We start from the raw sequence: 27,344 nt of genomic DNA, 5'->3' as shown, positions 1-27,344 counted from the left end.
TATTTTTAAATTCAGGTCAAATTTTACTTGAGATTAATTATACATATATCACCCTCGTCCACAAGGTGAAAAGTCCAGAAAGAGTAACAAAGTTTGACCCTCTTTCCTTTTGTAACATCCTTTATAAGCTTGTATTTAAGGCATTAGAAGACAGGCATAAAAATATTTTACCTCAAATTATTTCTAATTCTCAAAGTGTTTTCCAATCTGATAAAGCCATATCGGATAATATTCTTGTAGCATTTGAGACTGTCCATCACATGAAAACGAAGTTGGGTAAATTGGGGTTCCGGACTCTAAAGTTGGATGCAAGGCAGGTGATAGAGTTGAGTGAGTTTCTATGCTTAAACTTATTGTAAAACTGAGTTTCATAATAGATGGATTAGTTAATGTCATAATGCATCAGTACTATTTCTTATTCTATTTTGGTTAATGGGGGAACCAAAAGGTAATATCAAACATGCTAGAGGCATCAAACAAGGTGACCCTTATCACACTACCAAAAACTTGTCCTACACCAACTTTTTTTATCAAAGGCCTTTCTCTATATAAAAGTGGTCTAAAAATCTCTCATCTATTTTTTGCCTATGATAGCTTCCTTTTTTGTTATGCTTAGATGGGTGATATTCAAACTATCCATGGAATTCTTGATTAAATTAAAAAAAAAAATTTCCGAGCAACAAATTAACAAAGATAAGACTACCCTCTTCTTTAGTAAATCTATTTCTATTGCTACAAAAATTTTGTTAAAATTTTTTTTTTTTTAAGTTTCTAAAATAAAAGAGTATGAAAAATATCTTGGCTTATAGACACTTCCTTTCTTCTTTTTAGCAGATAAAAGCAATATCTCTATGTTCAACTGTGTAGTAGGATTACTTTTTTTGGCCAAAAAACAAGAACGATTGCTATATTATCAAATTAGGATACCAGCTTCCTTATGAGGAAGATGGTTGTGATGTATCTTGGATATCTAATGTAGAAGCAGGGAAAACTTTTTGGAACAGGATATGGAACTCAAAGGTACCAGGAAGGTTAAACATTTTATATGGAAGGCCTACTCTGATGCTTTAACAAAAATGTAAATTTGAAGAAGAGAAAAAATTTGCTTTATGATATCTGCTATTTTTTTTTTTTCCAAATAATCAAAATTCACCATCCTTGCTCATTGGGATTGTGAAGCTATTAAATCTATATGCAGGACCAGCCCTTCCACTAAGCCAATTATGTCCTTGCCTAAGGCCTCCACATAGAAAGGGCCCCAAAATTTTGGAATAGAAGGGGTAGTAGAAAAAAAAATATTTTCAGATGAAACTCCAAAAAATCTGGTATATGCTTGTGACAAAAAAACAAAAAGGCTGGTACATCTTACTAAACAATGGTACCCAATAAAATCTTTAGTATAAACAAAATCTATTTTCCCAAAAATAACATCCTTAATTAACCTCTAGACATACCAAAATTCAAACTAAAAGTTTACAGAAGTAAGAGATTATAGATTTGTCTGTGCTACTCCCGTACGTTTGGTCTGATAGTCTAAGCATAGATTATAGATTTGTCTGTTCTTCAAAAATATTTTTTTTTTTTTTTTACATATAGATTTGTCTTTTGCCCATCCAATGAGGTACTAATATAGGCGATTTTTATTCTTTCCCCAAAAATATTTCTAAATTTTGTTCTATGGGCTATAGTATTAGTATATTCCAGATTCTTGACCCTTTGCCACTATTATGTGGTATGATCTTAGTCTCTTTCTCTCATCTAAAGGACAAAAATGAATCTAAAAAAGGCACTGCTAAGTCACTATACGTGTTCATATACGTTTAAAAATGCAAAAATAATGAGCCCAGATAGAAAAGCTAAAACAAAGTGGGCGTACCCAAATATATGGCTGTTGGGCTAAATCTCTACTTGGGCTCTCAATCTATTTGTTTTGTAGGCTTTTGTGTTTCCTACTGTGGGTGGTCCAATGCTCAGCAGGCCCAAACCCCCTTCTATTTCCTCAAGCCTTCCTCTCTTCCTCACAGAACCACTCCTCTGCTTTCTTTAAGTGTTTGCTCTCTTCTCTCTGTATTCTTCCTAGAATTTCCAACCCCCTTTCCTCATCCTCATCTCTTATTTACAGCTCGAGATTAGTGGAAGAGTTATGATTACTTTTGTGGTGAGTGGGAAAGGAGGTCCAATGTTATTATCCTTAAGTGGGTGTTTAGTTAGGAGTGAGAGGCGGTAAGAGTAGCATTGGAACTTGTTCCCACATTAGAAGATCTGTCTGGCAGCGATACTCCCTAGGCAATACCGAGCATCTTGGGACTCACCTTCCCGGGAAATTGCATTCCCCGACTAGGCAGGGACCTTCGCCGTTCATATCATAATGGCTTCATTATGGTTTTTGGGCCTTGGATGGGCGTCAAGGCTTGCATGGGCCAAGTTCGTAGGCCTAATAGTACACACAATCACGCACGATGTCCCAAGGCCCGAGGCCCAACAAGTCCAAGGCCTTGTACACGTGGCATCATTGTGATGGGTTTTATAAACAATGGGCTTGAGGGGAAGTAGCACCCCGTACAATAGCCCCCCCTTGATTCGTGCCTGGCTCTAGGTGGGCTATCCGAGAAGTCTAACAGGCAGATACCAGACGGTTTAAAAGACTTATTAATGCGCCCTTAAAAGTCGTGTTGCATCTGACTATTGGCTCAACCGTCATCATTGTTTGACAGTTTGTGATTCAAGGCAACGCGCGTGTGGTAGTTGAGATGGGGATTTGTAGGGTTTCCCGCTTCCCATTTATTAAATGTCATTTATTCCCTTATTTGGCTCCTATAAATAGTTCTTTCTGAATCCCCACTTCACTTTTACATTCTTCATTCTCCAAACTACCTCTCTGCCAAGCATAATGTTTCCTTGCGCTCATCTTCCAGCCCAGAACACCATTCCTTCCTAGAGCCCCAAAGTAAGTCCTCTTCACCTTTCCTTTCATTTCCTCTTCTTCTTTCAGTTTTCTTTCAATCTTAGTTTAGGAATGGGTTATTCTCACCTCCTATCTTCAAAGGCGTCCTTGGCTAGCTTTAGGGTAGCCTATAATGTCCCTGGAGACTTTGATATCGCCTATTGTCATGAGGGCAATATCGACCTCCATAGGCGTATTGACGTAAACATCTTCTTTTTCCCCTTGATAGCTATTCTCGAGGGTGGGGTTAGCTTCCCAATTGACCGTCTCATTATAGGCACCTTTAGGTTTTACGATCTGTGTCCCAACCAACTCCCCCCTAATTTTTACCGAGTGGTGAGTTGTGTGAGTAGGTTAAACCACATATTCGGTCTGCAATTAAACCACTATGATATTAACTTTATGTATAGTCTATGCGGAAACATTAGGTCCGATTATTACTTAAAAACCAGAGATATGCGGGTATGGCTAATATCATGCCTTCTCGATTCTAACAGAAACTCAGCGGGAGAATTTGTTCGGGTGTGCGGCAATTGGTTTGCCGACGAGCTCCCTTGCCCATTCTCGCCACGCAATGTTGGTTGGTACCGAGAACCCTCATTTGCTTTAAGTTTTCATATCTTAATTGTTTATGTATTGAACTAATCTGTCTTTTTTGTTGATTTGCTGCAGAATCAAAAAGGTTCCAACTAGATCTCCGAGTTATACACATACGAGATCTTAATTTTGTTCTTAGATCAAAAATTTTTGTTCATACAGATGGACAGCTCCGAGCATCCCATTTCATACTCGACGTTAACCCCGTATACCCGACCTAGCAAGCATTCAAATAGGCTTTGCTTGTAGATAGCCCACTCCTATCGTACATAGACGTCTGGCACGCAAGCTTCCTCCCGCCTTCATTAACTATCGATGAAGCTTGGGACCTTGGCCCTCGTTATACTACCGCAGAGGACCTTGCCCTAATTAGAGACGAATCGGCCGAATGAGTGTCTCGAAGTCGTAAAGCGCACATTTTAGTTGAAGGGCCCGACGCTCTGGCTCAAACTACCAAGCCACTAGCAGCTGATCCGACCCACTCCTTAGAAGCAATAGCTGATTTGGGCAAAGAAATGGTAACCAGACAAGCCCTAACTGTTGACCAGTTTTTGCTCGGAACATGCTCTACACCTCAGTCCCAACAGCCTCCCGTCAGAGATAAGATCCCACTTCCCCCTTCTGGCCGTGCAAAAAAGAAGCAACGCATTGTTGATATGCCTCTGCCTCCTCTTTCAAAGACCCCTCCCTGAGCATCCGGTAACCTTGTAATCCGGGAACCAACTGGTGCCTCCTAGCCACCCGCTTAGGTCGGGAGAAATGTTACGTCCTATTCCAAGCCCATGCTGGGTTAGCAGCCCTCCTTCAAGCTTCGTGATGGGCCTCTGCCGGTGACCGCCAGCGTGAGGACTTGGTCTTAGGGCCAAGGGGGGTTGGTTGCCCAGAGCCTGGTGCACGGTCTCCTCCTACTCGAGGACGTCAACTGTTTCTCGGAGGCTACCGAGGAGTTGATGGCAAAACGGCTTCAGTGGCACACAATTGTGGTAACCCTTTACTTTTCATTTATTTTGTTTACATGTGTGTTCCCCTTTTCCCTACACTTGTGATATCTGATTAATGTTGTGTCACTAGGCTGTGTAGTTGACTCACGTTCTTGATGAAAGAATGAAGGAGTTGGCCGAAGACATGGAGAGGGAAAAGGCCCTAAAGGACATGGTGAAGGACACGGCAAAGGAGAAGGGCAAATTAGTTGATGCGGTGGAGAAAAGGGCTCAAGCTACTAAGAATGCTCAGTTGGTAGTCGAGAAGAAGCTGGTCGAGGTAGAGGCCAAGCTGGCAAGCATAGAACTTAAGTTGGCGAAGGCAAAAAGCCTAACATTGGCCTAGGTAGACGAGGTTGCCGACCTTAAGGTGGCCTTGGATGCCTCCGAGCAAAAGGGGTACAATCTAGGCATCGCGAATGCAGAAAATTCCGTGGAGCCCATTGTTTGCTAAGCTCAAAGCCATAAGTTCGGTGAAGGGTGGCTAGTAGCTCCACTGAGAAATCCCGACCAAATTTCCTACCCAACTCCTGTCCCCTCTGTTCACAGCCAAGCTAATGCCGCAGATGAAGAGGAAACCCTTAGCATAAGGGAGCTAGTCCACGCCATTGACACTCATGTGAAGACGGATGACCTCGAGGTCACCAGCAACCTTCATGCTGAAGAGGATGGACAAGGACATACGCCAACTATTGACTAGCCAACTGGGAATACGCCTAATGATGTTATCCAACTTACGCCCGACAATGCCTCTTTTTAATCTTTATGTTTCACCTTTTATTTCTTATTTATGTTTAATTGAAGTTTTTCTCTTACTTTTATTTACTCGGTTTGCCTACTGTCACCGGGTTGTGGTGGCTGAACAATTGCTTTAACTTTCATTTTCCTAAGTTTCTTTTTCCTATGGTCATTGGGCTATAGTGACAAAACATCGGTTTAATTTTATTTGCTTTAGTCTACTCTAACTGTTTTACTGCTCAGACATGGAGACCGAACATTTTATGAATGATTGTTTTTTATTGCTAAGCTATTCTTTTTGACATGCCCTTTGGTTGTCTTTCTCTTAGATGTATACATGTATTACAAATGATCGAGCGACTTAATCCCAGTCTGTCTTTGAATGGTGATTGAGGCTGCTTTCTTAACTTCAAAAGGCTAGGTAATTTTCAGCCATGCATGGTGGCGAGGACTGGCCTTGATGGGATCACCTGTATCTAGAAAGAATTGGCTCCTCGGAAAAAAGAACTAAATTTGATGTACGTTAACTCTTTAGGGAAATGTAGGGTGGTTACCTTCCCGATGAATAATTTGACGTAATCTCTGTGTGTTCGGTGACTAGACTAGATTTGGAAAGCTTGTTTCTACTCTTAAAGTAACCCAAAGTAAGATTTCCTCCCGTCTGGTGATGATGATCTAAGCGAGAAGCAGGTTCTTGCTCGGTGATGAAGATCGAACCAGAAGCAAGTTTCCATCCTTATAATAATTAATGCAAGATTTCCTCCTGCTCGATGACATAAATCTAACCAAGGACAGGTTTTTGTCCTTAGAATATTTAGTGTAAGGTTTCCACCTTCTCGGTAATAAAAATTGAACCAAGAGCAAGTTTTCGTCCTCAGAATAATTAATGCAAGGTTTCCACCTGCTCGGTGACATAAATCTAACCGAGGACAAGTTTCTGTCCTTAGAATATTTAGTGTATGGTTCCCCCCCCCCCCCCACATGACTACCGCACACCCCGTCATGTAGCTTGGCCAAGAGTTCTTCAATTTTGTTGGGGTGCAAGCACTAAAGGTAAGGTTCGTCAAAAGATCTTCGATATAGCTTATGATCGGTGAACAACCAATACCGAGCAGCTGTTCGGCGTACTTTCTCTACTTCCTTCTCATTAGTGGGCACACAATCCTCGGCTAAGAAGTCGATGATCGAATCCATCCAACACGGTTCAACCGTTGTCACTAGTGACACACCTACTCCTGCACTGATGCTTGATTCTGCCACCAGCTCCACTTTTATTAATCGAGGAATTCCCTCGGTTGATGATGAAGCCAATATGGCCAATGAGTCAGCGTGTCAGTTATGCCCCCTTGCCCCCTGAACCACTTTAACACTCAAAAAGTAGTTCATAGTTTGCTTCAACAGCCGTAAGTACTCCATCATCCGAGGATCCTTGGCCTCAAAACTTCCTTGTACCTTATTGACGACCAACCGAGAATCCGAATAGACCTTTACCTCCTTAGCACCCAGATCTAATACAACTCTTAGCCTGGCCAGTAGGGCCTCATAATCGGCTTCGTTGTTGGAGGCCTTAAAGCCTAACCTAAAAGAATGTTCCAATTTTATTCCTTCTAGGGTGATGACTACAATCCCAACCCTGGCACCTAATGCGCTGGATGCACCGTCCACGAATACCCTCCACAAGATTACTTCTACAGGGCAAACCATCTCCTTCCCCCCCTCGGGGAGAACTCTGCAATGAAATCAGCGAGAACTTGTCCTTTCACCAAGCTTCTTAGCCTGTACCTAATGTCAAAGGAGCTCAACCGAGTTCCCTACTTAGCTATTCTTCCTGTGAAATTAGATCTCTTCAATAATGACTGTAGAGGATACTCGATCAATATGTAAATGGTGTGAGCCTGAAAGTAGTGGGGCAACTTTCATGTAGCATGTACTAATGCTAATACTAACTTTTCCAAGGGTAAACACCTTATCTCGGCATCTACCAAGGTCTTACTGATGTAGTATACGGGCTGCTGCACTCCCCTGTCCATGAGAAGGAGGGCGCTCACGGCATGTTTCGACACCAAAAAATACATGAATAAATCTTCTTCGAGTTTTGGGGCTGTCAGCATGGGCGCCCACACCAAATATTCTTTCAACTCTTGGAAAGCCTTTTCACATTCCTCACTCCAATGGAATTCCTTCCACTTCTTCAAAAGCTAGTAGAATGGATGGCAATGATCTGTAAACTTGGAAATAAACCGGTTGAGGGCAGCTAACATACCTGTCAATACTTGGACTTCCTTTGGATTGCTCAGTGGTTTAAGATGTTCCACAACTTGAATTTGATTGGGGTTGACTTCTATTCCTCGGTTACTGATCAAATACCCTAGGAACTTGCAATGCCCCACTCTGAAGCACACTTCTCGACATTGAGTCACAGCTTGTGCTGTTGAAGTACTTTGAACACCCCTTTGAGATCATCAATGTGTTGTACTTTCTGTTTGCTTTTTACTACCATGTCATCAATATACACCATAACTGTATGCCCTATCTTGTCCCCAAACATTCTCGTTATCATTCGTTGATATGTAGCCCCGACATTCTTTAACCCAAACGGCATCACGGTATAGTGATAGTTAGCAACAGGGGTTATAAATGCTGTCTTCTCCTGGTCCTCGGCAACCAGGGCAATCTGGTGATAACCTTGAAAAGTGTCCAGAAAGCTCATCCTTAAATGCCCATATGTGGCGTCTACCAACTGATCAATCTTAGGCATCGGGAACGGATCCTTTGGACATGCTCAGTTCAGGTCAGTAAAGTCAACACAGACCCTCCATTTACCATTCTTCTTTTTTACCACCACGGTATTTGCAAGCTACTTCGGGAAGAAAATCTCCTTTATAGCCCTGACTTCCTTCAACCTCTTGACCTCTTGCCTAATAGCATTGATGTGCTCCTTAGCCAATTTCATCGACTTCTGTTTCTTGGAAGGGCAAAGGAATCCACGTTGAGCTTGTGAACTATAAATTTGAGGTCCACCCCGGGTACCTCATACGGGCTCTAGGCGAACACGTCTACGTTCTATACAAGAAATAGCAACATCTCTACCTTTTCTCCGTCCTTCATGCTTGCTCCAATTAGAAAACTCCTATCATCATCCGACAATATCCTTACTCTCATCAAGTCCTTAACACAGCTAGTCCCCACTCCTACTTAGGGTTTCTGCAATTACTATAAGGAAGCCTTCTCAGTTGATTCCTTCTATTTGATTCCCTGGCCAACTGCAACTACCATGCACTGCCTAGCCACTTGCTGGCTCCTCTGTACCGTGGCAATGCCCCGCTCTATGCGGAACTTGACTTTCACGTGCAAGGTGGACAGTACAGCCCCCATCATGTGAATCCATGGCCTCCCTAGAGTAGCCGTGTAAGGGGAAAACGAGGCAACCACTATGAACATTACCATCACCTCTTTGCCTTCCATATTTACAGGAAGCACAATTTGCCCTTCTAGAATCACCATCTGGCCGTTAAACCCCATCAGCAGGGTATCATACTTAAGGAGATCTTCCTTCTTCAAGCCAATCCCACTGTACAAGTCTGGATACATCACGTCAACTCCACTCGCCTGATCTATCATTACCCTCTTTACTACGAAATCATTTATTCGGGTCGTAACCACCAAAGCATCATCGTGTGGTTGAACCGTTCCCTTCAGATCATCGTCATTAAAGGCGATGGCTCCTGAGTACACCTCAACTTCTTCTTGGGGGGTTAATCACCTATGCATCCTTCCACCTATACCACGGCCAGTAGCTCCCTTCTGCTGGACACCTAAGTACCCTTTAGAGCTGCATAGATAACTTCTATCACTCCCATTGGGGGTGGGAGAGGATTTCCATGAGGCTAGGCGCCCTAGCCGGCTTCCTAATTCCTAGGATCCACCACAAACTCCTTCAAGTATCCCGCTTTTACCAACTGCTCTAGATGATCTTTTAACACCCTGCACTGTTCGGTGGTATGCTCCTTATCTTTATGGTAAGTACAATACAAGTTCTGATTTCTCCTGAACGGGTCTCCCACCATCTTGTTTGGCCACCGAAAGTATAGCTCATTCTTAATCCGATCAATGATCCTATGCACTGGTTCCTTGAAGGCTACATTCACCTCTCCCATTTGTGGCCCTGGCTCTTGAATCCTTAAATCCTTATGAGGCCTGGACTACAAGCCAATATCCTAAGGATGATTTGTGATCAGGGCCTTGCCTTTGCTCTGTAGCCAATCATCTTCCAAATGTTTATATTCTTCGATACGCCCCATCAACTGCCTCATATCCTCGAGAGGCCTCCTCGTCAACGATTCCTGTAGGCTGAAATCTTCGGGCAACCCCATCTTGAAAGTACTCATCGCAATTTTTTCATTTCCTCTACCAATCTCGTTGTACAGCTCCCAATACCAGTTAGCGTAGCTGCGGAGGGTTTCCCTTGCCCCCATTTTCATTGACAGCAACACGTCCACGAGCTGAGAGACTCGGTTGCAAGTCATGAATCGTACAATGAACTTTTGAATCAATTCAGAGAAACTATGAATTGAGCCCTTCCTTAATCTATTGAACCATCTCAAAGCAGTGGGGCCGAGACTCGAGGGGAACACTTTACACATTAGTGCATCGTTATGAGTGTGCAAAGACATCATTTGAATATAATGGCTTACATGTTCTACTAAGTCTGTCTTTCCATCGTAAGAATTGAACGGAGGTCTTGTAAATTTGCTCGGCATTGGTGACGAGGCAGCTTGGCATAATGGGCGGCTCATAGCATCCATGGCCGCATTCCAAGGCCGTCTCTCCTCCAAGGAAATCAAATCTTTGTCTGCATATTCCTGTGAATGATCCCAGTGCTGATAAGACCCGGATTGATGGGACCCTGCTCCATGATGATCCCCGACACTAGCCGACCTTTCCCTTCGCTACCCGTGGTCTCTTCTCTGATGCCTACCTCTTGTTTACAACTCTAAGTCCCTCACCAACCTACGAAGATGTTTAAACTCCTCGTCCCTTTGATCGTGCTGTTCATACCTTCTGTTAAAACAATTGCGCCCCAAAGCACCCGACATTGTCCGATACGTTTGAAATGACCCTTCTCTGAGGCCGAACTGCCCTTCCTCCTCGTGCTCCATATCTTCGCGTCTTTTCTGCCTTCTTTCCCTCTAGGTGGATCCCCGTGAAGACCTCCCAAAACCACTTTCAGCATAACTCCCAGACAGACCTCCAGACATTTTCCCGTGCACGCCTTGACAAAACCATAGCTTTGTAGGAGATCCCCACAATCGGCGCCAATTGTGCGTACCCAAATATATGGCAGTTGGGTTGAACCTCTACTTAGGCTCACGATCTATTTGTTTTGTGGGCTTTTGTGTTTCCTACTATGGGTGGTCCAATGCTCGGCAGGCCCAAACTCCCTTCTATTTCCCAAGCCTTCCTCACTTCCTCACAGAACCACTCCTCTGCTTTCTTCAAGTTTTTGCTTTCTTCTCTCTATATTCTTCCCAAAATTGCCAACCCCCTTTCCTCATTCTCATCTTTTATTTATAGCTTGAGGTTAGTGAAAGAGTTATGATTACTTTTGTGTTGAGTGGGAAAGAAGGTCCAATGTTATTATCCTTAAGTGGGTGTTTAGTTTGGAGTGGGAGGCAGTAAGAGTGGCATTGAAACTGGTTTCCACATTAGAAGATCTATTTGGCAACGATACTCCCCAAGCAATTTTGAGCATCTTGGGGCTCACCTTCCCGGAAAATTGCATTCCCTAACCAAGCAGGGTCTCACCTTCGCTGTTCATGTCATAATGGCTTCATTACGGTTTTTGGGCCTAAGATGGGCGTCAAGGCTTGCCTGAGCCAAGTTCGTAGGCCCAGTAGTACACACAATCACACACGATGTCCCAAGGCCCGAGGCCCAACAAGTCCAAGGCCTTATACACGTGGCATGATTGTGATAAATTTTATGAACAATGGGCTTGAGGGGAAGGAGCACCCCGCACACAAAGGAATACTAACACTCATGAGATAGCTGCTGAAAACTTGAAACTAAGTGAAAGTAATATCTTTCTATGAACAAGTACCACGGTACATGAAATCCCTACATAGTTAATTAGACGCGTTTATGCTGAAAATGTCATACCTTGCTCGGCCTTTCGGCTTAAGATCAAGGTGTGTATGTTGAAATGTCAACCAATTGTTTTAGTAATAGTAGTGCTTTGGCTTGCAACTTTTGAATTGTCAACTATCGGTCTAACCTTGAGGTGGTCATATCTGATATTTCGTGGCCGGTAAAATTCACCAAACTTAAGATTTATAGATATTTTAGCAGACACCACAAAATTTTGTCTAAGGCTTGGTAGCATGCCACATCAACTGTTCAACTTGTTCAGTTCACGTTAACTCTGTGCTCTGAAACTTTATCATTATGTCAAATATGTCAATCAATCAAATTCATTGCAGTTGCCCACTTTTTCTTTAATTTCTAGACGTTGAAATTAATGTTATGCCTGCCCATGCAAATAGCCAAATACTAGTCTTAAAGATTTGGTATTACGTACCTGCCTCTCTGCGGAACTTTCTCAGTTAGACTTCTATATATAACCCAAATACCCTACAAAGTTCTTGGCAAACACTTAACACAGCCTTCCTTCTAAGTTTGATTATTAAGCAAGAAAATGGCTTCTCATTCTACTTCTCATTCTGCTTCTTCTTTCCTACTCATAGTTTCATTAGCAGTTCTCGTGATTTTCACTGGGAGCTCCTCTGCTAAACTCTCAACAAATTTCTACTCTAAAAGCTGTCCAAAGGTGTTTAGCACCGTTCAATCAGTTGTTCATTCTGCTATTTCGAAACAACCCCGCCAGGGTGCTTCTCTGCTTCGCCTCCACTTTCATGATTGTTTTGTCAATGTAAATTCCTCATTCCCTCTATCTACTGGGTTGCTCGTAGGCCTCCACTTTTTTTCATTTTTTTTTTTAAGGAACAGCATGCAACAAATATAATAATGTTTATATGTAGAGTCCTTTCTTTCTTCCCTTCTTTTTTTTTTTTTTTACCAAAATTAATGGCAAACATATTTTTCATGATAAATGAAGGTGATAAGTTACAATTGATGCAACAATATTTTTATATAAGAAAATTAATGTTAAAAGTATTACAAATTTTATTACTAAAAGTTTATAAATTGATATCACTTTAATAAGATAATAATATAAATGTGTGTTTGGTAAGATAGTGTAGTTAAGTGTGTGTTTAACAATTAATTTGTTTCTCATAAAAAAAGTGTTTGAATTTTTTTTGACTTGTAATGTAACACATCAATTTGTAAAACTCATATGATAAAATTTATAATATCTCTATTATTGCCCCTTTTGTACACACCAACACTAATTTTATTAGTAAACCATCAAAATATGCCATTTGGTATTTGGTGTCTAGTCTTGTTGCTATTCAAGAATCAAGAAAAATATAAAGTAGTTTGGAGATAAGTTACGTAATGAATAAAACAAGATTCAAAATATTATATTTAAAAAAAATTTAAAAAAAAAAATTGAACCAATATAACCAAGATAAGATGGAACATGAAATGGCGTGATACATATGACTTGACAAGAAGCAAGTCCACATGCATGGCATGCAGAAGTAGTCAAGTCAGTTGATAAAGAAAGTCCTAAAAAGACAGCGTCATTAATTTGGAGTGGGCTAAGCCCATCTGACGCAGTTAGTAAAATCAATAATTCTACTAGAGTCTAAAGAAGTATGTGAACTGTGAAGTACACATAATTATATGGTAAACAGAGATTTTTCCAGCTTCATGAGTTCACGGTCAAATTATTAAAAGCTTCGTTGTATTTTGCTTCTTGACAGGGTTGTGATGGGTCGGTACTCTTGGATGACACTCCAACTTTCACAGGCGAGAAGACAGCACGTCCCAACAATGGATCAATTAGGGCATTCGAGGTTGTTGATGAAATAAAGTCCAAGGTCGAGAAAGAATGCCCTGGAGTGGTCTCATGCGCTGATATCTTAGCCATTGCTGCTCGGGACTCTGTCAAAATTGTGAGTTACTTATTAACTACGCCCTTAGAAAAAGAATTAAACTTTTAAAAAATAGAATTAGTTTTTACACTGTAGATTGATATGCTTGTTGCTTTTTTTTTTTTTTTTGCTGAATGACATGCTTGTTGCTTTATCATGTGATATGACACCTCTCTAATAAATTGATATTTTGTAAATTTAATATGAAACATATTATATTCGATTTAGAAAATTTTAATAGGATTTTTAGTAATATTTATTATAAATTGATAATAATTTTCTAGATATTACATTTTGTTCCTGTTTGATAGCGTCTATTATTTACTGGAAACACGTTGAACATTATGCAGCTTGGAGAGCCCAAATGGGATGTCAAGCTTGGAGGGCCCAAATGGGATGTCAAGCTTGGAAGAAGAGATTCCAAGACAGCAAGCTTTTCTGCTGCCAACAGTGGGGTCATCCCTCCCCCAACTTCTACCCTTAGCAATCTCATTAATAGATTTAAAGCAAAAGGTCTCTCTACCAAGGACATGGTTGCCTTGTCAGGTCTGTCTCTCTCTCTCTCTCTCTCTCTCTCTCTCTCTCTCTCTCTCTCTGAGACTAAAAAATGGTGATTAGTTTTCTTTTCCCTTTTCTGTGTTTACTCTTTTTCATAATCAAATAGGTTTGACAAATAGGTTGAATTTAATAACTTTCTAAATAAACATATTTTATTACAATCCTATCATTAGACTATATTGCTTTTTTACACTCTAAACTCTCCATGTTTACAAAGTATCATCTAAAGAATGTTTAAATTTCACGTTTTATTTTCTTTTTCACTAGTTATGAAAAAAGTATGAGTTAATGGAATAGATAATAAATGACAATCTACACATAAAATTTGACAAGCATAACAAATTAACAATTAACAACACATAGAACCTATAATCAAGCTGTAAAAGTTTCAAAATTTCAATTAATTTGTGTAATATTGACAAATAGTTGCACCAAAGATAACTTGATCATATTCTAAATACAGAAATATCTAATATGCTTTTTCCCCCCTTCTTTTTTAAGATAAATTGTATGCATTATAATGCTCCTCATCATTATTTTTTTTATACATGATGGCAGGAGCCCACACAATTGGGCAAGCAAGGTGTACAGTTTTTAGAGATCGCATATATAAAGATAAAAATATTGATAGTTCATTTGCCAAGACTAGGCAGAATACATGTCCAAAGACTACTGGCCTTCCAGGAGATAACAAGATTGCACCTCTAGATCTCCAAACTCCTACAGCTTTTGACAACTATTACTATAAGAACCTTATCAAGCAAAAGGGTCTTCTTCGCTCTGATCAACAATTGTTCAATGGTGGATCCACTGACTCATTGGTTAAAAAATACAGCCAGGATACTAAGACCTTCTATTCTGACTTTGTCAACGCAATGATCAAAATGGGAGACATACAGCCCCTCACTGGATCAAGTGGTGAAATTAGGAAGAACTGCAGGAAGGTGAATAATTAATGGGGGTAATTTTCTAGCTCCAAAAGAGGGCAATTTGTTTGTTTGTGCTATGGTACTTTTAGTGAAAAATTGTGAATTATTTATTTGTAGAAGTTTGCAAGTTGTTCGGACTTTGAATTATTGTTAAATTTAATAAATTCCCTTTTGCCTTGGTTACTTCTTTTGTGATTTTCTATTCAATCTGGAGTCATGGGGGAATGAGCTCCATATTTTTATAAGAGTGATTTTTTTTTTTTTTAATTCAATAATTACAACAATTAGTAAAGCGGAATTTGAGCTATGAAAATCTCCATTTGGAAACATTAAAAGACGTAATTAATTAATTGTGATTGGTGCAACATTATTTCTACATAAGTCCATCAGTGACTTTTATTGTAACTTTTATTATACATCAATCACAATATAACAATTTAATAATCATGAAAAAAGTTACTATGTGTTTTTTTATAGCCAAACCTACTGTAAATATATTGGATATTTTATTTTATTTGGAGAATGAAATATGTTGGATAATATTAGACTAATAAAAAACCAAACTATTTTTTAGTGTTGGGTTAAGATAGCTTAACCCCGGTTAATTAATTCAATTACCCAAATTAATTAATTAGGTTAAATTGCATGCAAATCATGAAGGCACCAACAAATCATTAAAAATACTAAGTGTAGCGGAAAAAAAAAAATTAGACACGGGGTCATTTGTTGACAAATAGGAAAAACCTTTCAAGAAAAAAATTCCACCGAGTGATTTTAAAGTCACCACTCCCAAGAATCCACTAATCAACAATCAAGCGATTACAAGTATAAAAAATCTTACTAACTGTTAGGCTCTAAGACTTTAGGATCTAAATGTATTAGAACTTCAATATATAATGTTGGCAAACTATGATCAAAACTTAGAGTCTAAATTTAAGCTGCTCAAAGTGTGTTTATGTGTAAAGTTAGAATCAAGTATACTGCAAGATTTATTGTGTAAATCTGCAAGGCTTGATCGATTGAAGCTCGTGCAAATTTTTTTTCTGCAGAATTTTTCAACTCAACCTAAGCCCTGTTTGACGTGTAGCGTGTTATGTTTTACTCCAAATATAAAAAGAAAAATCATAACCATGTTTTAGGGGTTATTGATATGTTGTGTGTGTGAATCTCTTGTGATATCTAGAAACATTTTCCTTCATACATACTTAGGGTTATCAAGATCAAGATTGATGTTGAGAGCTTGGTGATCGCTTCAGTTGCTGTTTCAAGAACTTAAAGAAAAACACAAGTGGGAGTACTTATGGTTGCTGAGGATCAAGGAAAGAAGTAGTCCGTGGATTTGGAGCTGTCACGTGGTCGTGGTGGTAAGTTTTCTACTCGAGGTAGAAATAAGATGTTAGTGGTCTAAGTCGCTATTGTACAAACTTCAATTCTTTCATAGTAGATCTGTTTTACCTTGAGGATAGCTAGGTTAAATCCTCCCCAAGTTTTTTACCAGCTTAGTTTTCCTGAGTTATCATATAGTTGTGTTCTTTATTTTCTACATTGTTTACTTAATATGATTTACTTGTGCTAACCTAGATTTGAATAATTTACCTAAGTAATCACTCGACTAAATGACTAGGCTAAACAACTTGTGTTTTAAGGGGTCTAAAAATGTACAACTAGTATCAGAGCAAGTTAGCTCTTGTGTTTTTAGATCTTTTGATCTAATAGTTAATCCTTAATCTTTGTTATCATGGATAATTTGAAGTGTCTTTCTGCTCATGTTTAGGGTAATTTGAATAAAGAAGATGCTATTGTTTTTGTTGATCTTATTAATGCCTGTGAAACTCTCCGTAAGGAATTATTAAAATCTATAAAAATTGCTAAGAAGTTTAAGGAAGAGTTAAAATTGGCTAATCTTGAAAAAGAGGAATTGGTTATTAGATTAGATGAATCAAATAAAAAGAATGAATTTTTGAGGAATCAAATTTCCTTTCAAGATGAGAAGATGAAAAGCTTGGAACAAGAGTTAGTACTAAGTCTGATGTTGATAACAAAAGTGTTTTTGTTTCTCTTAAGCTTAAAACTGAGAAAGTTTATATCCCTTATTTCCAGAGGAATAATAAAGGAAAGGTTTATTTTTCTAGGTTAGACAAAGGTAAAAGTTCTGATGTAGACGCTGAAATTTCTAAACCTATGTCTAAACCTACTATTAGAAAGCATAATAAATCTGTTTTTGTGCCTACTTGCCACCTTTGTGGTGTTGTTGATCATATTAGACTAAATTGTTCTTTGTTGAAGCAAAACCAAAATTTGATACTAGATTTGTTATTAGGAATACTGATGTTCCTAAATTTGTTCCTGTTTGTCACTTTTGTGGTGTCTCCAGTCACATTCGTCTTAATTGTCATAAATTGAAATTTAACAATTTTGTATTTCAATCTAGGATATGTGATGAAATTTCTATTGCCATAAGTCCATACAAATTTTTTCATAGTCTTTTGAAAAATTTAAACTTGTTGACTTCTGAAAGGAATTTGTAGAATTTCAGTCTTTCTCAGAAGATTGGTATAATCCCTCAAATACAATCTATTTCTCAAGCACTTACAAAGCCGAAGACTCGTGCTATATGGCTGAGAAATGATTCTCTAAGATGAGTGTTATTTACTTGTCCTTGATTTAATTCTTTCAATTAATTGTAAACATCTTTTCTTTTTGTAACAACCCAAGGAAAAGCGTTAGTCACATCTGCGCTATACCTCAAAATGACTAGCCACAATTTTGTTAGTAAAACTCAATTCAACCCAGTAATACCCGATGTGAGATTCATCACTCACCCACACACATCACGCAATTAATTAAATTGGGGCATCACAATCTCCCCCCACTTAAATCCCTAACGTCCTCGTTAGGACCCACTTTGTGGGGTAGTATCTCTGAGCCCACACGGGGTTACCGAGCCGGCTCTGATACCATATGTAACAATCCAAGGAAAAACACTAGCCACATCTGCGCTATACCTCAAAAGGACTAGTCACAATTAAGGCTCCTTGCAGTTGTTAATAAAACTCAGTTCAACCTAGTAAATACCCGATGTGGGACTCATCACACATCCACACACATCACACAATCAATCAAATTGGGGCATCATACTTTTAGTTTTTGGTTGTTTTATTTTCTTAGGTTGTTTTGCTTTTAAAAAAAAATACAAAAACATTGAAAATTTTCAAAAAGACAAAAATATTTTATTTTGTGTCTTGTTTTATTTGTTTTGAGGATTACATGAGTTATAATATCTCTCTTGATTTAGAACATACTTGACATTGTGGAGAAACTTGAATAGTATATGTTATATAAGTGCTAAGCTATTTATGATTTTGTATGAGTATGTACTAGTTTGTACATGTACTCATGGGTTAATTAAGAAATTGATATTTCTTATTTGTGTACCCTCTATAGTTTAATTAAGCATTATCATGCATAGCTTTGTATTGTTCATTTAGCATAATGTGCACTTTTTGTTTTTGGTCACAAAATTTTTTAAACCTAAAAGATTTTTGTATTTTGTATTTTGTATTACATATCATAGATTTGTAATTAAGGTTGGTCATATTATCTTTACATAACATGCTTGTATACCTTATTTAGCTTGAATGGGCTTATTTTACTGCACTTTGCTAATTTTGGCTATGTAGTGCATGTTATGTGAGAATTATTTATAATTTTTGATCACATGATCTTGATTTTGAAGTCACATGCTTTTGATTGTAAGGACTAAAAAATCCTAAGAGAAAGACATAAATAATTATATTACCACTGTTTACTAGCCAATCATGAACACCTTAGTGCATATCATAAGATTTTATGCTCGAGAAAGAGTAACACATGTACAAAAAGAATATAAGGTGTAGCCTCGGTTTAAATAATAAAATTGGTGTGTACATTATTGGGATATAATAAATTCAAATTTAAATAAAATTGGTGTATACATTATGAGGCAAAACAAGAAACTTACATGATTGTAAGCTTGTTTTCTAGGAGATGTAAGAGTTATATATGTAACTCCTTAGGTGATAGTCACTTTCAAACTTATGTGATGAATTTTGTAGAAATTGTGATTAATTACTATTTACTTATCACCTCACATGTATCTCAAGTTTTTGCTAGTTGCACACACTACACAAGTTATTCTTTGCTAAACTTAGTACATGATATTGTGTGTGACCTTGTTGTAGCCATCCAAGATTAAAAGTTCCTTGATTTTAATGCAAAATGTGATTAATGTTTGAGTTTTGAGGACAAATTGATTGAAAATCTTGTTTTTGGAAGATTTAGGTTGAATATAAGTGTTTTTGAAAAACTTTTCATCTTATACTCATGCATTTTATTCATAAAATAATGTGTTTTGAGGAGTTTCTGCATTAAAATGCTCTGTTTTTCAAAAAAAAATAAAAATTTCTCAGATTTTCGATCAATCGAACCTATTACTCGACCGATCGAAAATGCGATAAAAATTTTGGTTACAATCTGCCTGGTTCGATCGGAGCTCAATTGGTGCTAGATCGATCAAAGCTGCTCTTCGATTGATCAAACCTAATTTTTGACTAATCGAAAATCAGTTTGTGAGTTTTTAAAAAAACTTTTCTCTCACGTGTTCTTTACACTTTTCGAATCTTTTCAAAAGCTCTTTCCCTCTCTTTGCTCAACCAATCCAATCTAAGTCTTTTTTGTCACTTTCTGCCTCAAATCTTCAAAGGGTTTTTGGCTTCTATCTTGAGTAAGTCTCCTTTTTCCTTTCTTTTTCATTAAAATCATATTGTTCATGCATTTACATGCATTTTTTCTATAAAATTTTGAACATGGGATTTTTGATTTTTGGGTTGTTTTCTTTCACATTTGATTCATGGGTTTTTGTCTCTAGATGCTATTAACTTGATTCTCATGCTTTAATTTGGTTAAAATTGTGTTTTGGGACAAATTTGAAATTCTAGGGCTTGAAACTTTAAGAAATTGGGGATTTTGTTCAATTGGGCTAAAATTGATAAAATTGACTTGTGTAATTCATTGATTAACTCATTATATGATGTTTTCTAACTAATATAATGATTAATTGATCAATTTGGTTGGATTTTTGAAATTGGGTATTTTCCAAATTTGGGATTTTTGTACTAAAACTCTATGTTCAAGTCAATTGTTGGTTTCTAAAGTATAATTGAACTATTTTCAATGCATTAGAGCATGCATCATTTGTTCATTCAGTTCATGCATCATATAGAATGATATTTTCTATTGTTGTTTTATCTCTAACCTTGTCTGATGCAGTCTACCTTTAGTTTTCTTTGTTTTCTTTCTTTGGTCTCTGTTTTTGTTTTTCTTTTAACCTTTTAGCATCATTGTTAAGAAAACTAGAGCCAACAGGAAAACCTCCTCTTCCTCTTCTTCTACCTTTGAGAGTGATAGGTTTAGAACCAAGAAACACCAAGAGAATTATGAGAAACTTTACATCTTTAGATCGGTGTGGGCTAAGTGTAAAGTGATCCTTGATGAGTTAGATCCTGAGATACGTAGGAACTTTGAGAGTCGGGGTTGGTTACCACTTTTGGACATTTCACATCCCCCTCTGGCTGTTTTGATTAGAGAGTTCTACTCGAACCTCTCTTTCCTGGTTTTATTCATAGGATTTTGTTACATCTAGGTTTAGAGGATTTTCTAGGTGGCACCTTCCTTAGGCAGAGAGCAGCTCAGATGAAAGCTAGCTCTAAACACCCTCGAGTCGAGTCTTCTACAGTTGCTACATCTCAGCCACCTTCTGGCGACCCCACAACTGAGGAGTATGTCAATCCCATAGCCGCTATTAATCCTCCACCGACTTCTTCTTCGAAAGATGCTTCTTTGCGGAGTATGCTAAAGACTGTCATAACCGTTCAAGCGACTTAGGGACAGATTTTGGTGGATGTGCTCACGGAGCTTCAAGCTTTGCGTGCTAACTTGGCATGTGCTAGATGATCTCCACCGTCTCCTTTTGATGATGAGTCTTGATTGCCCTTTGGCAATTCATCACAAAAATGGGGAGTACATACTGACGAATATAGGGGGAGTTTTGATGTTTTTGGAGCTTTAGATTGTATCTAGGATCTTTTTGTATATGTTTTTGGCTTGTGATGTATTTATTTTCTTATGGGTTATATATGTTAGGGGGAGACACTTTGTTTTATGTTTTTGGTTATTTTATTGTTTCTTGTTTCACATGTACTACATTGATTATTGATTTATATTATGAGGTTATTCATAATATATGTCTTTTATTTTCTGCTTTGTGAAATCAAGAAATTTATTTTGTTTTTACTTGTATTTTCCACACATGTGTTTATGTTTTTGTTGAGTGTTTCAGGAATATATAGGTTTATTTAATCGTACTGCTGTCTACACTAGCAACTAATGGATAGTAGTTAGGTTGAATTGTTTTTGAGCTAGTTTAATATTTATTGGGTTGTTTTGTAACTTTGAGTATTTATGTTTTGGTATGTGTTTTTTCACAGATTGTCAAAGAGAGAGTTTGTTAGGTTCTAAGACTTTAGAATCTAAATATATTAGAACTTCAATACATAATGTTGGCAAACCATTATCAAAACTTAGAGTCTAGATTTAGGCTACTCAAAGTGTGTTTATGTGTAAATTTGGAATCAAGTATGCTACAAATTTATTGTGTAAATCTGCAAGGCTCAATCAATCAAAAATTAGGCTCGATTGATCAAAGCTTGTGCAGAATTTTTTTCTGCAGAATTTTCCAACTCAGCCCAAGCCTAGTTTGACGTTTGGAGTTTTATGTTTTACTTTAAGTATAAAAAGAAAAACTCTAACCACATTTTAGAGGTTGTTGATATTTTGTCTGTGTAAATCTCTTGTGAAATCTAGAGGTATTTGCCTTCATACTCACTTAGAGTTATCAAGATCAAGATTGATGTCGAGAGCTTAGTAATCACTTCAGTTTCTGTTTCAAGAACTTAAAGAAAAACACAAGTGGGAGTACTTATAGTTGCTGTGGATCAAGGAAAGAAGTAGTCTGTGGACTCAAAGTTGTCACATGGTCGTGATAGTAAGTTTTCTACTCGAGGTAGCAATAGGATGTTAGTGGTCTAAGTCATTATTGTACAAACTTTAATTTTTTCATAGTGGATCAGTTTTATCTTGAGGATAGCTAGGTTAAATCCTCCCCAAGTTTTTTACCGGTTTGGTTTTCTTAGGTTATCATATCGTTGTATTTTTTATTTTCTACATTGTTTACTTCGTATGATTTACTTATGTTGTAAGGTTGAAATTTATCAACCATCTTATTGGCTTTATTCCGTGCCAATTTGATTGTAATTTAGCACTTAGTAACCCTGTATTTAGGTGAGATTCATGTAAGGGTAGTGTGTGAAGAGAATGTGAAGAAAAGCTCAAGTTTGTGCAAAGAAGTAGAGTTTCGCGGTTAGGACTCGCGGCTAACTCGCAACTGGCAAGCCGCCAACTACAGGCACGTGAGAAGTACATAGGAGAGCTGAAGGGTCGCGCCAGCTGTCGCACTACAGGACAAAAGTTTCAAGCTGGCCAGGCCGTTAGCTCGTGACTTGAACTCGCGACTTGGACAAGCCACGAGGCCAAGCCGCCAAGTTACCCTGTTTGGAAAAAATTAACTCTTCGTATTCCAAACACACACCACTATATATAGACCCTTATACCCACGAAATCAAGAGAGCTTCCAGAAAGAATTTTGTGAGAGAAACCCTAGAGAAAAACAAGATTGCCTCATCCCCAATCTTCACTAACAGACTCTACAAATTCCTCTACTCTCTTCCTCTCCATTGTTATATCCTTGAGAGGTCATTGACCAAATTCTTTGCTCACCATACCCACGTCTGTGAGAAGGTACATTTGGTGCTAAGGGAAGCAGTTTGGAAGGAACCAATATTCATTGGTTGATGCTATGGTTTAATAGCGGAATCCGGCAAGCTAGAAAAGAAAAAGGTTCGGCACAACCTCGTTGGAGCAGGAAGTTTAGAGGGCTTAGGTACCTGGGTAGATTAGACTTGGAGGGTCTATTGCTGTTCATATATCCCAACTACATTTTCTAGTGGATTATTGACCGCTTGGAGGGTGGTGGAGAGGTTTTACACCGAGGGTTTCGGTTTCCTCTTCGATAACACATCGCGTGTTGTCCTTGTGTTTGCATCTCTCTTCCTTTATCTTTGCTTTTTATTTTCTATTGTGAATATGATTATAATTGGCTTAGATTGTTATCAATTCTGTGTTTGGCTTATATTCATGTTTCGCACATTAATTGTTTGATTATAAGCTTGAATTGATATTTTGTAATTTGGGGTCTAAACGTTCAATGGTGTTTTATACACATATTGAACTTTCAATTGGTATCAGAACAGGTACACTTGTTGTGGTTTAAATACCTAAGTGTGATCCTTGACCCCTTGTGTTTATTTACCATGGATTGTGCTTTGTATACCTCTTTGTATGATTTGGTTGATGATGAATGTAACATGTCATATGTTTGTGAAAATGCCTCTATAAGTGATAATCCTCATAATTGTGATGCTATGTTACATGAATCTTTGGATGTTGTTGATATTCCTAACATTAAACTCTTGAAGAAAAAGACTAAGAAGTTTAATAAGGATTTGAGCAAGTTATTTTGTGAAAATGATGATTTGATTGCTAAGTTCAATGAATCCAACAAATTAGTTGAAAAATATAAAATACTTGCTGAAAATTCTCTTGAAAAGCTAAAAGAATTTGAATGTTTGAATATGGACTTGGATGCTAAACTTGTTTTGTCTAACAAACTTGTTAATGAGCTAAAATGTGAGAATGAATCTCTGAAAATACATGCCAAGTATTTGATTGTTGAACCTATTGCTAAAAAGTATGAAAATATATGTTGCAATCATGTTGTGGTACCCAAATTTGTGCCTATTGTGTGTTCTACCTCAAAAGACAAATCGGTGTACATTCCTCCACACAAAAGAAATCAAAAGGTGGAGAGAAAGGCTCTTAAGCCAAGGCCTCCATTTAGGTCTCAAATTAAGGTTTTGAATGAATCTAAATTTGTTCCAAGTTGTTACCATTGCGGTGTGATTGGTCATATAAGACCATAATGCTCCAAGTTAAAGAGAGAACAAAACAATGTTGTTAGATCCCTTCCCAAAAAGCCTAATAGACCTAAACGCATTGTTTGTCACCATTGTGGTGCTTTTGGTCATCTAAGACCTCATTGCTCTAAGTTTCATGCTCTGAAAAGAATTAAAAAAAAAAAAAAAAACTTGAGCTTCTTGGAAGTTGTGTTAAAAAGAGTAAACCAGATTTGAGTGAAAATAACATGTTGTTAAAGAAAGTGTTTAATGCTCTTAACTCCTTGTCTATGTGTATCTTCAGTTCTCATTCTTCCAACCCTCGTCTCACTTCTCATGAGACACTCATTCCAAACAATCATTCTGTTTGGATGAGGAAGGGTTCCTATGGTTGAATTTTTGCTCTTTTGGTCCTTGATCTAATTCTTTCGATCTTTGTGGGACCCTTCATGCATTGCATGTTATATCTTCATGCATTTTGTGCATCTTGCATTTATTCATGTGCATTGTTTTTGTTTTGATCTTACCTTTTTATTTTAATTTTGTGTGAGTAAAAAATTCAAAAACACATAAAAAGTGAAAAATTCAAAAAGTTTAATCGTATATATTTGAGCACATATCACATGTGAGTTTTGCCTTGTACCTTTGTACTTATGGCTTTGTGCATTTACGAGCTTAGCTTATTCTTTATGCACTTATATCTTTGTGGGAATAATCTTGACATCTTTGTGTGATTGTTGTAAATCGATCTTCAAGCTTGTCATGAATGATTAGTCAATAGTCATGTTGGTTTTGATACATGCGTAGACTTATACCTATATATCTTCCTACTCTTTTATTTTTATTGCTTAAAGAGCTTAACAAATGTAAATCTCAAAATGAAAAGAGATAATGAGCTACAAAAACCGTTGCACATACTAGTATTTGACTAGGAAAAAGGGAAAGTGACTTTTATGAAAATGTATGGTGCCCAAAAGCCAAAGGCTTGTTCATTAAATTGAAATATCAAAAATTTCAAGTATCGATCTCAAAATGAGATATATTGATTCAAAATGATCAAATGTTATGAATTGTAAAGAAGTCAAATGAAAAGTTTCAAAGTTGTGTAATCATTTTCTAGTGGGAGATCATATATGCATATTTCTATAAGTGAGATAGATCACTTGTCTTAGTACTAATTGTGTATGACTTGATTGAATTGATCATTGAAGTTTCATTCTAGACTAAGGACTATTCCATACTTGATACACACACATAACACACATGCCTAATGTTCAATGAATGCCTTATTTATTTGTTCGATTGTACTTGTTTAAATGTGATGTGTGTGTGCTCAACTATATATGGATCAATCCAAAAAGATTTTTGATTATTTTTATATGTTTTTTGAAGTGATTTTTATCACTCTTTATGTTCATGTTTAGTGCTTACATTGTTTTTCAGTGTTTAAACATGTTCTAGGTTGAAAAACAAGTGTCAGAATTTTTGGCCACTCATTTTGGCGACTTGCAACCAGCCAAACCAAGTTGCGAGTTTTGGCGACTCATTTTGGCGACTTGCCCAGTCGTGAGCCCAGTCGAGAGTTCACACAGAATGGTTTCGCGGCTCACTGGCGACTCGCCCAGTCGCCAAATGCCCAGAATCAGCTTTTTAAAGAATTTTTTTCGTGGGAAACTTATTTCAAATCTCTCCCATCCTCTCTTAAACCCCTATTTTACTATTTTTACATCAAAACCCAATCAATTTGAATGGTTTTTCATTCCATTAACATCTCTAAAGTAATTATATACTCTTTTCATTGTTTTTGATCCTTAGATTATGTTTTGGAGAGTTTTGTGCTCTTGGTTGGGATTCTCATCATAAGGGTTGGGAAAACTTATTTTTTTGTCAAATCTTTTGCATGGGATTGGTTTCTTTTGATGATTTGTTTTGGATATTGGCCCCTTGTGGCAAAAAGAGCATATATTTGGGGTGGATTTCATAATGTTCATGTATTGTTTTATATTGTTGTTCATAGTGTACACGCTAGGTGTTTGATAAAATGCCTTTTATGTATTTTCTCACTTATTTGGACTCTAATAAGTACCAAACTTTAGAGTTTCTCATGTTTCCTCATTAGGAACATGTTTGGTTCATTGGTTGTGTATTTAACACCTTGCCCCACATGTGCAATTTCCATACATTGCCCTTGCCATCTCTTGCACACACCTTTGCTACCCTTGTCATGCATTAGTCTATACCTTATTTCTTCATCCTAGCCTGTCATGTTTACCGTATGCTTTGTAGCATTTCATTTCATCTTAGGTTTGAGCTTCATTTTCTTATGCATCATTGCACCTTTCATGCATCATTGTCATTGTTCATACCTTCATCTCTTGCCCTCATTTCTCTTTGACCCTTTATCTATTCTTGACAAAAAGGGGGAGAATATACTCTAGGGAGTATACCGGAGAGTTTTTGTCATTTCTATATGACCTTTGTGCACATTCTTAGGGGGAGAAATTTTATTTCTCGTGCACATTTGTAGAGGGAAAGATATTCCATAGGGGAGATGCATATACCAAGGGGGAGAAGACATTAAGCTAATAAAAAAAAAAAATTGGTGTATGATCATGTGGCTCACATGTTTCATCATGTTTACTTGATTGCAATTTACTTGTTACATTATACTTGCCCGTTTATTACTTGCTTTACCTTGAGGGTCTAATGTGTTTTGTTCAAGTGTTTCAGGTTACAGGTATATATGTTCCAAGTTTATCACAGCTCCTATGATTCATGATAGGGGGAGTGATATTATAAGGGAAGTACTTTATTATTTGTACTTGGTACCTTTGTAGGTTTTTAAGGTTTTTGTTTATGGTTTGTACCCATGTTGCTTTTGTAAGTTTTTAGGGTTGTTTATGCACACTTGTAGGCCTTTGTGATTTGTACCATGCTTTATGCAGCCTGTGTGTTTTGCTAAATCAGTACTTCTAACTTAATGTTCTGCATTTCTTTTTAAGTACTGTCACTCTTGTGCTCTTGTAGGATTTTTTCTAGATGCACATACTTCTTGTACTGTGCATTGGTTGAGTGTTAGTCATTCAAGTGATTTTCCTTGTGTTTGTCTACTTGAATATTCGGATGTTTATTCCAAGTGTGAATGAACATTGTGATCAATTGTATGTAGTGATTGCTTGTTTTGGTCTTGCCATGGTCTATTGCTTTATTCCATTGTACTTGATCGCATTGTGCTTGCTCCATATGCTTTACAAGTTTTCTGCATACAATGAACTTATTGCGTTGCTGTGTTTCAGGAGTTCTTGTTCTTATGGTTCAAAAGCTTCACAGATTCTAGAATTAGATGTGAGTGAGTTTTCGAACTGTTCCCAACTTACGCGTTAAGTCTAGAGTTTGTTTTAGGATTTTGTCATGGAATAGCCAAAGCGGGAGAT

The 27,344-nt window shown here is 37.6% G+C and overlaps 2 protein-coding genes across 2 annotated transcripts; one reads left to right on the top strand and one right to left on the bottom strand.

The window, feature by feature from the left end:
- Window positions 1-8,502: 8,502 nt before the first annotated feature.
- Window positions 8,503-8,880, bottom strand: LOC136064376 (uncharacterized). The gene has a single exon (XM_065766057.1). The coding sequence runs from the start codon at window positions 8,878-8,880 to the stop codon at window positions 8,503-8,505; it is 378 nt and encodes a 125-aa protein (XP_065622129.1).
- Window positions 8,881-11,915: 3,035 nt separating this feature from the next.
- Window positions 11,916-14,986, top strand: LOC136064377 (peroxidase 4-like). The gene is made up of 4 exons (XM_065766060.1): window positions 11,916-12,187; window positions 13,146-13,337; window positions 13,694-13,862; window positions 14,433-14,986. Exons 1-4 carry the CDS (start codon window positions 11,954-11,956, stop codon window positions 14,828-14,830), a joined length of 993 nt encoding a protein of 330 aa, XP_065622132.1. The 5' UTR covers window positions 11,916-11,953; the 3' UTR covers window positions 14,831-14,986.
- Window positions 14,987-27,344: the final 12,358 nt, after the last annotated feature.

Source organism: Quercus suber, unplaced genomic scaffold (genome assembly GCF_002906115.3).
Source record: "Quercus suber isolate HL8 unplaced genomic scaffold, Cork oak 2.0 scaffold_677, whole genome shotgun sequence".
In the NCBI taxonomy this organism is placed as follows: Eukaryota; Viridiplantae; Streptophyta; class Magnoliopsida; order Fagales; family Fagaceae; genus Quercus; species Quercus suber.
Note: the sequence above shows the minus strand (reverse complement) of the source record. Positions and strands in the feature narration are given on the sequence as shown.